Source organism: Gorilla gorilla, chromosome 10 (assembly GCF_029281585.2).
Source record: "Gorilla gorilla gorilla isolate KB3781 chromosome 10, NHGRI_mGorGor1-v2.1_pri, whole genome shotgun sequence".
Taxonomy (NCBI): Eukaryota; Metazoa; Chordata; class Mammalia; order Primates; family Hominidae; genus Gorilla; species Gorilla gorilla.
Genome location: NC_073234.2, coordinates 48,159,439 through 48,171,565, shown reverse-complemented (window position 1 = coordinate 48,171,565; position 12,127 = coordinate 48,159,439). Strand labels below are relative to the sequence as shown.

Sequence of the window (12,127 nt, the reverse complement as noted above, 5' to 3'; positions counted from 1 at the left end):
GCCAAGATTGTGCCATTGCACTCTAGCCTGGGTGACAGAGTGAGACTCCATCTCAAAAAAAAAATAAAAATAAAAATAAATTTAAATAAAAGCACATATCCTATCTATAAATCCTTATAAATGCAAAAGGTAACTTTTTTTTCTTTTTTGAGACAGAGTTTCACTCTTATTGCCCAGGCTGGAGTGCAAAGGCACGACTCTCGCCTCACCACAACTCCCGCCTCCCGGGTTCAAGTGATTCTCCTGACTCAGCCTCTCGAGTAGCTGGGATTACAGGCATGTGCCACCACGCCCGGCTAATTTTGTATTTTTAGAAGAGACGCGGTTTCTCCATGTTGGTCAGGCTGGTCTGGAACTCCCGACCTCAGATGATCCGCCCACCTTGGCTTCCCAACGTGCTGGGATTACAGGTGTGAGCCACCCTGCCCGGAGCAAAAAGATAACTATTTAAGGATGTTCATTATTGTATTGTTTATAAAGCAAAAAAATCTGAAACCTAAATGTTCAAGATGGGACAAGGCACACACATAAACTGGAATACTGTGCAACAGTTTTTTAAACGTTAGCTGACTCAGATGTCTAAAATACACTGTATGGCGCATTACAGGTGCTCAATAAATACTGGTTGAAAAGATTTTTGTATGAACACAGAAAAAAGCCTAAAAGCATATATACCAAACTGGTAAGAATGATTCCCTTCAGGAGCATGGGATAAGTAGAGGGGGAGAATAACCATTTTGTGTCTTTTATACTTTTGCGTTGTGTCGATTTGTAAAATAAGTAGGAGCTAATTTTCAAAAAAGATTTAAAAGACTTATTCCTGGTGATGTTTCTTTATCTCTCTCTTTCTCCATTTTGTCTCTATTTTAGAATGATCCTAAAACACAAAAAACGTACTTTCAATGGCCCAAATCATGGAGTGGCTCAGGGAAATGAAATCTGTCTACAAAAAAAAAAAAAAAAAAAGTTGAGAATCCTTGTCTTTTTTTCATCATAAGAGTTTTTTTTTTCTTTTGGTATCACCATTACTTCTCCTAAAGTCACGACATAATATCACCTACAGCAGAAATGAGCACTTAAGTGGAACTGACATCTCCTTCCATCAAGCGCATTTGCAGTCCATCTTTAGCAGGACCTCTCTCTAATGGCTAAGGCTAGGCAGAATTTGAAGACAGTCTGGTTTCCATTTTCCTAATGCAGCCTGGCCCAAGAGCCAGGTCTCCCATAAGACTAGTCTACTGTGGGAGTCAGGGTCTTTTCCACGTGTGGAGGCTAGTGTTTGATGCTGGACGGCCTGGAATAAAGGGGGAAGGGGAGAAGGTAACCAGACTGGCCTCGGGATTCGCAGAGGAGGGCTGGGGCTTTGACTTCTGCAGGGAGGTGAGCAGTGTGGCCTCGGGCTACTCAAGGAACGCCTCTGCGAGAACACTCCTTTTCAGACTGTGGTTGAGCGCACAAGGCAAGAGTGTGCGAAGAAAAGTTAACGCCTCTCCCAGCTGACCCCAAAATCTGCTAATCTGGGCCTGATGGAAAAAATTCGGAGAAGAACCACCTCGGCCGAGTTACGTGAAAAGGCTAGGTACGAACTACTCTGGCTCTACTTGGGGCGCCGGCTCAGAGCGATGGGCAGGACGTCCGCGAGGAAGAAAGAGTGACGACGATTTTTCAAGGAGTCTGAACCAGCTCACCCAGCAAACCCTCCTGCCATCGAGCACCCAGCGTACAATCATCGCAGGGCCGAGGGTCCTGCCCTCAGTCTCGATGGCGGCCGGGGCGCGCCCCGGCCACGGCGCACGCGCGGGCCTCAGCGCTCCCTCCTCCAGGCCCTCGGCGCACGGCGCCGCCCACTCACCCAGCTGCACCTCTCCGTGCGTCCCCAACCTCACCAGCTCTGAGGCTGCCCCCGCTAGTCTAGCTGCCGAGCCCGGAAGTGGATGCAGCCGCTCGGCGGAGAGGACGAGGGGGAGGGGGAAGTGCTTCCGGGGAAACGGGCCGGGGTTGGTGTTTGTAAACTTGCCTCGGTCCCGGTGGGGGCAGCCGCGGCGGTAGGGTTGGCAGGGTGTGCTGGGGCCTGGAGGAGGCGCCGCGCGGCCGGGGAGCCAGCGGGAGGCCGCGCCTGGCAGGTAGGAGCACGCCCCAAAGACCGCAGCGTCGTCCGTACAGACGGCAGCGCTTCAGTAGCTCGCAAGCCGTGGGGTGCCGCGCGGGAAGGGGGAGGGGAGGGGAGGAGGGGCGCGTGGCGAAGGGAGGGGGATCTCCGGGGGAGGGAGGGGAAAGGCCGTGCGCGCACACCGCCCCCTGCCCGCGCGTCCCGCCGCGTCCCCGGCCCGGGAGAGGGCTCTCGGAGGGGACGCGGGCGCGAGCACGCACCTCGCGCGCTTCTCGGCACTCTCCGGCTCTGCTCCCGGTTGGTGCAGCGGGTGCAGAGGCTGGCTGGCCGGAGCGAGGCGGGCGACACATCGCGCCGGGCTTCGCCTGCCTGTCCTCCACCTCCGCAGCGAGTTTCCCTACCTTCGGGCGGACGCGGAAAACGCACACGTGTGGGCACTGCCAGTCCCGTTTCTGCCCGCCACCGAAGCACCCAGCGATGGCCCTTGAGCTTTCCTCCACCCTAGTCTTGCCGCCTCTGTAAAGTGCGAGCTTTTCGGGCCGGCCCACTGGGCACAAAAGCCCCAAAGGGTCTCCGCCCCCTTCTTCCATTCCTGAGATGGCAAATCCAAGCAACTTTCCTTTTGGCAGAGTTCCTCCATAGGAGGCCCCAATTACTTTTGGCTCCTGTTGGCTTCCACTCCTTGCCCAGGAGACCAGTTCGTCCTATTGACCTAGAAAGAAAACTCTTCTTGACTCATGTCCTCGTTCTGAGCTTCACAGAGAGCGCCCAGCAAAAAAAAAGTTCATATCGCACGTTGTAATGGCCTGAAGATGTTGCATTTAGCAGCCCCCCTCTTCCTTTCTGGTTTCAGGTTTCTGAAACAGATCGTGAGCTTCATCAAGAGAATTCAACTGGAAAACCAAGACTGGTAGACTCTCTTTTTCTTCAGACAATAGGCAGGAGCCAGGCAGAGTCCAGGGATTCTTGGAACACCTATCTTTTCTTTGGAGGACACTAAGTTCTATTTGAAGACAAAGTTCAATATGGCAACAGGACTGATGGGACACGAAGGAGTCGTTACCGTGATTTGGTGACAGTTCTTCAAAACGACAGTGTCTCAAGGAAAGGTGGACCTAGGAACTCCTGAACTTTTGGGTTGCCTTAAGTGAGAAATCAGCATGGCTCAGGTAAAAAGCTCTAGAGTCCTCCTCCAAGATAACTGGGAAGCCTGTTTGCAGTTTCACTCTTGAATGCTGCCTTAGTCAACATATTGACCAACCCCAGTGATCCAAGCTCTGTATTAAGCACCAGGGGGAGATCTAGAGGAAGGAAAGGAGACAGGCCACAGCCCCTGCCTTCAGGGAGCTTCCAGTCAAATGAAGGAGGTAGGCTATACTGCATCACAGGCACTGATGGGACATTTGCAAAGCAAAGTGTACTCAGTTTACATTTGGTACATTAAGTGCTGAGGGGTGTAAGGGAGTGAATAGTATGGTGAATGCTTCATTTGTTTTTTTCCAACAGGAATTTATTGAGTTCCTATTGCATGCAAGGCATTGTGCTGGGAATACAAAGATGAATACGATTGTCCTTGTCCCCAGTGAGCTTCCAGGCTAGTTGGGATCGGGAGAGGGATGGAAAGCCATTTATTTTTATATTCACAATGCCTTGTATAGTGGCTGGCTAGTAGTAGAGACTCTGAATCTGTTGATTGAGGAATGTGCAATAATAGGGGTATGTACATAGGAGAGAACAGTACTTCTGCTTGGATAGAAAAAGAAGATGAAGGTTGAAAGATGCATAGGATTTTGCTAAACAAGCAGAGAAGGGTGTTTGGATAAAAGGAACAGCATGGGCAGGAGCTTAGAGTCATGGGAAAATGTGATGAGGTTCCGAGTACTGCAGGTTGTTTGATAGTTACGGAGTAAGGGATTTAAATGGGGATAGTTATGGAGGTAGTACTGACAGTGATAGGTGAGGAAGTTGTTCCCTGCAGTAAGCAGAGTGTAACCCAAAGGCCTTTTATGCCTCGCTAAGTTAAGCAGCAGAGTGGCATCAGATCAGTGTTATGTAGAAGGTCATTATTGTGGAGGTAGAGGATGGACTGGAGAGACAGAATGAGCAGATAGGCTGTTGTAGTCATCTGAGTAGAATAGCTATGTGGACACATCTCCAGAGCTTCTCCCAGCTTGCTTCTAGGGAACCTCCCCTACCAGTCTCACCAGGATGGCAGTCTGATTGTAGTATAATTGGCTTTCCTCCAGCTGCTTCTGAATGCACAGCTTCCTCCTTTCCATATAGAATAGGAGCCTGTCAGTTTCTTCTTCCTTTGTCTTTTGCAACCCACTTCTCAGCATTGTATTCAGTCTTCTGAGAAGGCTGCCTTCCACTAAGGACTCAACTTTGTGCTGGACACTGTTAAGCGTTTTACGTCTTAGTTTACTTTTCATCAACCCTGTAAGGATAAGCATTATGACAGGCATTTTTCATGTAAGGAAACTAAGGCTTGCAAAGGTGGAATAACTTGCCCAAGATTATAGAGTGCAAACAGCTGAGCTAAGATTTTAACTCTGGATCTTTCACTCCAAAGTGCCAGAAGGTGGAGGGAGGGGTCCCAGAATGTACTGATCATCTAAAAGGAATTTCTTCATAAATTTGTGAGTTTGCTGACCAACGATTTCTTAAAATTTTTTTTTTCAGTAAGAAAAGTATTTTCTTTAATGCCAGCTAACTGAAGTCAGTTTGAAGAATGTGGCAGTTTTCTGGAAATTTACTTAAACATACCTTACTTAAGTAATTGTTTAAATTATATATGGAGCAAGGAATGTGAAAAAATGTGATCATACAAGCACACATATAAATGGCCTAAGAGGTCAAGAGAAATACTGAACTCCAAAAATCATATCAGTTGCAATTGGTAAATACTTAGGGAGTTTAAAATCTAAAGGGAGAAATAGCCTGTAGTCCCAGAACTTTAGGAGACTGAGGCTGGAGGATTGTTTAAGCTCAGGAGTTCCACACCAGCCTAGGCAACATGGTGAAACCCTGTCTCTATAAATACAAAAAAAAATAGCCGGGTGTGGTGGCATTCTCCTGAAGTCCCAGTTACTCAGGAGGTAGAGGTAGAAGGATCGCTTAAGCCAGGGAGGTCAAGAGTGCAGTGAGCCGAGATTGTGCCACTGCACTCCAGCCTGGGCGACAGAGTGACACCCTGTCTCAACCACCAAGCAAAAAATGAAACAAACCGATAGAAAATACAGTTGGCACCAGCAAGATTTGCCAATCAAAAGTGGGCTCTGAAGCTAAGGGTGTGTGTGTGTGTGTGTGTGTGTGTGTGTGTGTGTGTGTGAGAGTGACGGAGGGAGTCTCGCTCTGTTGCCCAGGCTGGAGTGCAGTGGCGCGATTTCGGCTCACTCCAGCCTCCGCCTCCCGGGTTCAAGCGATTCTTCTGCCTCAGCCTCCCAAGTAGCTAGGACCGCAGGTGTGTGCCACCACACCTGGCTAATTGTATTTTTAGTAGAGACAAGGTTTCACCTATTGTCCAGGCTTGTCTCGACCTCCTGACTTCGTGATCCGCCCGCCTCATTCTCCCAAAGTGCTGGGATTATAGGTGTGAGCCACTGCACTCGGCCCAGCTGAGGGCTGTTGAGAGAGGAAGGAGGAAGGTCCTGAAGGAATCTCCCGTGTCAGTGGGTTAGCAAGATGGAACCTCGTACCCACTCACAGTTAAGGCCTAGAAATACCTTCAAAGAAATATGTAGCCACACACTGCCTAGTGCTGATGACAAAGGTGTCAGTAATACTTGATTATTTACTTGATCTATATTTAAATGCTGAAGGATGACAAGATAAGTCGTTCCTGGTGAGATGAGTTAGGGAGGACTCTTGAAGGAAGCAAGGCTTTGGCAGTGAGGAGGGACATTCCCTGTAGAGAAGCAGTTTGTAGCAGGGTGTAAAAGGTAGTTCTATAGAGGATGGCAGTCTGTTTTTGCCCTGCCCTGCCAGGTGACCTGACACCTCATCTCCTTTCAACTTAGGCAAGTCTCCTGGCTTGTGAAGGCCTAGCAGGTGTGAGTTTGGTTCCCACTGCAGCCAGCAAGAAGATGATGCTGAGCCAGATTGCCAGCAAGCAGGCCGAGAATGGCGAGCGGGCAGGTAGCCCTGATGTGCTGAGGTGCTCGAGTCAGGTACAGCGCTTGAGTCCATTGTGGCACCTGGGGATCGGGTGGCCCAAGCTCTCTGCCAGGAGATACCAAGCTCTGATTCCTTGATGCTTCCGCATAGGGAAGTGGGGCAAGGGGATCCAGCTGGGGAATGGATGAACATTGGTATTTCACAAAGCTAAGGAAGGTCTTTTGTGTACCTTCAACTCTTTTAAGACCAGGTGCTTGGAGAGGAAATAGTTGTATACTTCCTCTAAGCTTTCAGGGCAGGTGGTTTACTCTCATTTATGAATTTTGTCTGAGAGCTGCATTGGGTCTCATCTCATGTTCCGAGATGGGCTATGAGTTTAGATTTGATTTGTCTTCAAAGGGTCACCGAAAAGACAGTGATAAGTCCCGGAGCCGCAAAGATGATGACAGCTTGTCTGAGGCCTCTCATTCAAAAAAGACTGTTAAAAAGGCAGGTAATGGGGTGATCCCCCAAACTCATACAGTTTGGTAATGGGGTAATATTCCTCCTCCTTCCCTCTACCATGTAACCTGGAGCTTTCCCTAGATGCTTTGATCTCTGATAGCCAGTGAGTGAGTCCCCCAGATTTCATCCAGAGACTACCTTGGTAGTTGATCTCCTGCCTTGCTGGAACAGTAATGGTACAGGTTGGGGAGCATGAGATCCTAGATCCCGAGGCATGGGGGCAGGCAGGCTCCAGCTCAAGTCATACTCAGACTGCTGGGTTTGACAGGATAGACAGCTTACCCACTCCACCTCCTTCCCCAAAGGGTCTCTTACCTCCATGGAGTACAGGAGATGGCAGCACCTTTAGACAGCATCAGAGAGGTTCATTTCTCCAACAGCTGGAAGTGGACCCAGAGTAGAACAGTGTCTCCAGGAAGAGGGCAGTGGTGGCCTCATGACATGCCTGATTATTGCCCCCAGGTGGTGGTAGTGGAACAAAATGGTTCTTTTCAAGTAAAGATTCCCAAAAATTTTGTTTGTGAACACTGCTTTGGAGCCTTTCGGAGCAGTTACCACCTAAAGAGGCACATCCTTATTCACACTGGTAAGTCTCTTGTTTATATTCAAAAGGGGGAGAATAGTCTATCGCTTGTATTCCATGTCTGTTTGTGGCTCTAGTTGGGTTTATTTTAATGGGTAAGTATTAGAAATGAAGGAAGAAGATAAGTCAATGAAGCAGAGAGATTGCATGGCTTTGTATCTGGTGTCGCTGAGACCAGCACCTTTGGGGACCTCTCCCCGTTTATGATCACTTAGGTGTCTACACATTACTAAGAGTTAAAGTTTCTGAGAAAACTGGAATGAGGTCCCTACCATACATACCTCCCCACATTCACTTCTCTGTCCACCTGGGCCAGGTGAGAAGCCGTTTGAGTGTGATATATGTGATATGCGTTTCATCCAGAAGTACCACCTGGAACGCCACAAGCGTGTGCACAGTGGTGAAAAGCCTTACCAGTGTGAACGGTGTCATCAGGTAAGGCTCATCCCTGCTACAATCCCCCCCACACACTTTTTCTTCCCCAAGAATCAGGGCCACCCTCCACTCCTGCCTGACAAAAGAGCCACCAGCGTTACTCGCCATAATAGTTAACACATCGGGGTGAAGTGCATCTGTCTGGCCTTATGCAGCTGATCATGGGGAGGAGCAATTAGAACATTGTAATAATAATAATAATAATAATAGCATTCCATGATCACTTACTCTATGCCAGGCACTGTGAGAGCATACTTTACATAGATTATTTTATTTAATGCTCACATTGACTCCCTAAGGTAGCTGTATTGTCCTTATTTCACGTATGGGAAAATTGAGATTCAGAGAAGTTAAGTTTCCCAGGGACACCGCAGATCACGAACAGAGCTGGGATTCAGTCCAACTTCAGAGCTAGTGCACTTTGGAGGAAGAGATACAATCTTTGCCCTGGGGGTCAGTATCTGATCTGATGAGAATGTAAGAGCTGGGGCCAAAACAAGGCAAGAACAAGAGATGAGAAATGATAATAGCTAACACTTCCTGGATGCATTGCTAGGTCCCAAGCTTTGCTCTGCACTCTTACACTGAATCTTCAGACACTAGAATAAAAGCTCCATGAGGGCAGAGACTTTGTTCCTCTGGTTCTCTACTCTGTATCTGCCTTGAGATAGATACTCAATAAATCTTTGATGAATAAAGCAGCTGTGCTGTGAGTAGGTACTTTTAGCCTCGCTTTGCAGTTTTGCAGATAAGTATGCAGATTCTGGGCTGTTAGGTAACTTGCCCAAGGTCACACAGCTGCTGAGTGATAGAGCCAAGATTCAGCCCCAGGCGGTCTGGCCCGAGAGCTTGCATTCTCCGCCACTGTGTGCTCCTGCTGTCTGTGCACGTGCTGAGGGGATGGAGAATGTGGTATCTGCCTCCTGTGAGAGGAATGAGTTAGCCAACAGGTAGCTGCGTTTCTCTGCTCAGGCACTTAACCCTCCCTTTCTTCTCAGTGTTTTTCTCGGACAGATCGATTACTCAGACACAAACGGATGTGCCAAGGGTGCCAGTCCAAGACTTCCGACGGGCAGTTTTCTCTATAGGCGCAAGGGGCCCCGGGTGGTGGGAGTGATCGGAAGAACCTGCCGAAGAGCACACCCCCTCTGGTCTGATGGTCCCACCACCGCCCCATGTGAACCTGTCCCACTCCTGGAGGAGTGGACCGAGGAGACCAGAAGAGTGCATCAGGGGACAGTGGCCCCAGAACCTCAGCTCTGTAAATAATCTGAGACTATGAGTATCTCGGGGAAGTTCTTACAGCATTCCTGGGTAGGGGAGCTAGTCCCTGGACCCTTGGCTGAGGTCATAGGTGGGGACTCAAGGTACAGGACCAAGACTGAAGTGTGGCTCCCACAACCTTGGACTCCAGCTGGCAGCTAAAATGGAAAAGATTGGGGAAGGGGATTTGTTTGTTCTGTTCTTGTTTTTGTTTATCCAAAAGCAACTTCAGCAGGTAAACTGTGGATACAGGTAATCCAGAGGCATAAGGGTCCTGGTCCAAAGTAGGGACTATAGCTGGTCCAGCTCTCCCCAGAAACTGGGTTTTTAGTTGCAGTAGCTCCTCAGTGTTTCACAATCCTGCACTTTGCCTCCTTTTTGAGGAAGAATAAGATCAGGAATGGCAGCTGAGCTTACTTTGGCTTCCTTATACACTGTAGGGACAAAAGGAAAAACGGGGTGGAGCAGACAAGGGCTGGATCCAAAAAGTGGATGGCACCTCTTCCTTCCTCAAGGGAAAAGGAAGAGTTGTGCCTGTGGGTGTTGTCATGGCCCATGTCACATTGGCACCTGATGGCATCAGCTCAAATGCCTTTAGGAGGAAACTTGGGTGAGAGTGGCCCATGAAGCCCTTTTCTTCTTTTTTTGGGGAGTCGGTCTTGGAGATGGTTTGTGGCTACCTCGCTGCCATTGACTCCTAAAGTGAGACAGATGTGTTGAGCAAGGAGTCATGGAAGTCAAAGTGGGTTCTCTCTCCTTGTGCCCTCTTAGGAACAACCCAAGACTGGTCCCAAGTTGGCTAACAGCTGCTCAAGAAACAAAGGAATCTGGGGTCTTCTGACATGCCTGTTGAGCAGTAGGAGCTGTTCTCCCTCCCCAAGTCCTATCACTGTATTCAGGTAGAGGAGGTAGGGAGGGGTCTGTCCTTTGGTCCCAAAAAACAAGATCTCGGCTTGCTTCCTGATGGCCATCCCTACCCAACAGAGTGTGGGGGATGGGGGTGGGGGTGCTGCAGAGAAAAGACTAAAGAAGAAACCTAATGTAGGTTCCATTCTTAACCATATTCTTTGCTCCTCTCTGCTCCAATACCACCACCTTGTCCACTCCCAAAAAAGTAATCAGGGGTGTGTGTGTGTGTGAGAGAGTGTGTGTGAGATATGAGTGCATGTATTTGTATGCTTGCAGGAGATGGCATATTATTGAGCCAAGCCCTTCTCTGGCCCTCACCTTCAGGGAGGATGAGTGGAAAATAGCCTCCTCTTGCCCAAACATGAAGGGTGCTTGAGGTCTCAGCAGGAGCTGAAGAACACAATTTAGGGAACAGAAGGGCTTTTGTTTTGGAGGGTTTTTTTTTTTTTTTTAAGATGAATTCAACAGCCTGGCGGTTAGGATGTTTCTAACCCAAGCCAGGGCTTGTGAACATGAATTTTCTAAGGTGAAATAAACCTTTTCTTTCTGCTAAAGAAAGAATCCTTATAGGAAGTTTTGGGGTTTGGTTGACCCCCCACTGTAACCTGACCTGACCTGTGGCGGGTAAGGGAACTGTCTTAGTAATCATGGAGACTGGGTGAACCTGAGTGCCAAGCTGTCAGTAGGGTCTGAGATGGGAAACTCCTGGAAGTATGATTTCATTTCCCAGAAAATGTAAAGAATGGATACCAGCAATGATTCCTGGCTGTTACCTATTCTGGAGGGGTGGGGTTGGGGAGGGGGTTGTCCATACCTCTGTGGTATGAGTATTTCAGGGAAAAAGAAAGCAGGCATGGCACCCATTCGATTTTCCCTGACAGCATCTGAGATCCTTTTGGGGAGACGCTGAGGAGTGTTTGCTGCCATGTACTCTTATAGCTCTATGCTGACACTCCCATTTGATGTGGTCCAGAACTTAGACCTCAGTCCTTGGATCAGCCCTGTGGTCCCTGCAAGCAGGGGCATCTTTCTGCATGTGAGCCAGCCCCCTTCCTGTTCAAGGGTTCTGCTGGATCTGGGGTTTTCCTGTCCTTCACTTCTGGGATGATTCACCCCACATCTTCCAGCACCCTGTAAACCATTTAAAAATATTTAGAAAACTATCCTCCCAAAAGTGCTTTTGAAAATGAGAGGCCTCTGTCCCTGCCACTTACAGGTAGTCTCTTTGGGATAGGGGTGTATGTGGAGAGATTCACATAAGTCTCACATGAGTGACCTGTGCCCCTATGTGTACTAATGTGTGTACTGGGTCAGAAGGTGCCCTGGGTTCCCACAGACCTTGGTTTCCTGCCTGGGTGGGTGGGAGGGAGGGAACTTCAGAGAGTATGTGCGAACAGCCATAGCAGAGCCACCCCTGCCAAGGACCCAGTGAGGGAAACTCAGGAGCAGGTGGTTGGTTCAGTTCCCGCGCAGATGTCTGGGGCAATGCATGTGTGAGAAGAGAGGCGCAAAGCAGTGAAAGGAGTGATTTGGCATCCAGAGGGCCCGGGAGCCCCACGGATACCCCAGGGAAGCCACTGACTCACACCGCTGCAGAGGCTCATGGGCCCAATGCCCCACCCCTGCTGGCCAGCATGGGGCCTAGCACTGGAAGATGCCTCAGGTGTGTTTGGAGTGGGGGAAACGGAAATAGGGCACGCTCTCAGAGACCAGGACGGAGAGTCAGGGAACCTGGGAAAGAGTAGTGCCAGTTCCGGGTAGGCTGCTGCACCAGGCCCTACCAGCTCAGGCTATAAACAGTCTGCTTTGCCCCAAGTCTTTTCCGTCCACCCCCAACAGCCTTGTCATCACTTAGCTACTGATCACGCCCATGGCTTGACATTGGAGGGTTACATTAGTGGAGTCCGCCACAGCTTCGAACCCTCTCCCCAGATGCCCTTTGCCTCTGCTGTGGCCCTGGGGTTTTATCAACTGTCCCCTTCCTATCCTCCTCTCCACCCTGTTTTTTGTTTTGTTTTTTTTTTAAATAATATACTTATTTTGCTATGGGGGAGGGGAATATCAAATGGACAAGATCACTTTTAAATGGTAGTTTTTATAAGATGTTATAAACTTGTATCTTTTTACCATTAAAGTGCAGTGTATGTTCCTTCGTGATATATTTAGGATATTTAAATAAAAGGAAAATGGGGCTTTTCTACATACTA

The 12,127-nt window shown here is 48.9% G+C and overlaps 2 protein-coding genes across 9 annotated transcripts in view; one reads left to right on the top strand and one right to left on the bottom strand.

Annotated features, from left to right (window-relative positions):
* The window catches only part of CSAD (cysteine sulfinic acid decarboxylase), a 25,747-nt gene extending 23,088 nt beyond the window's left edge, over positions 1 to 2,659 (bottom strand). Inside the window, exon 1 of one of the 6 annotated variants that reach the window (XM_019038679.2) lies at positions 2,512 to 2,659. The gene's annotated coding sequence lies outside the window, so the exon portion shown is untranslated. Of the gene's footprint in view, positions 1 to 1,852; positions 1,952 to 2,017; positions 2,324 to 2,511 lie in introns of those variants that run through there. The other 5 variants (XM_055357154.2, XM_063693967.1, XM_019038678.3 and 2 more) reach the window with 5 other exon arrangements.
* Positions 1,986 to 12,127, top strand: ZNF740 (zinc finger protein 740). 3 transcript variants are annotated; one of them, XM_031001172.3, is made up of 7 exons: positions 1,986 to 2,123; positions 2,964 to 3,279; positions 6,130 to 6,279; positions 6,626 to 6,715; positions 7,193 to 7,316; positions 7,630 to 7,748; positions 8,747 to 12,127. In XM_031001172.3, exons 2-7 carry the CDS (start codon positions 3,271 to 3,273, stop codon positions 8,834 to 8,836), a joined length of 582 nt encoding a protein of 193 aa, XP_030857032.1. In that variant the 5' UTR covers positions 1,986 to 2,123; positions 2,964 to 3,270; the 3' UTR covers positions 8,837 to 12,127. The 3 variants fall into 3 exon arrangements, with proteins under 3 accessions (XP_030857032.1, XP_055213134.1, XP_030857030.1); XM_055357159.2 differs by having other exon boundaries at positions 1,993 to 2,123; positions 2,964 to 3,477; XM_031001170.3 differs by having other exon boundaries at positions 1,993 to 2,123; positions 7,630 to 12,127.

Coding starts and splice junctions, on each gene's coding strand:
- ZNF740 (XM_031001170.3), top strand. Junction 6,280..6,625: donor TGCTGAGGTGCTCGAGTCAG/GTACAGCGCTTG, acceptor TTGTCTTCAAAG/GGTCACCGAAAAGACAGTGA. Junction 7,317..7,629: donor GCACATCCTTATTCACACTG/GTAAGTCTCTTG, acceptor CACCTGGGCCAG/GTGAGAAGCCGTTTGAGTGT.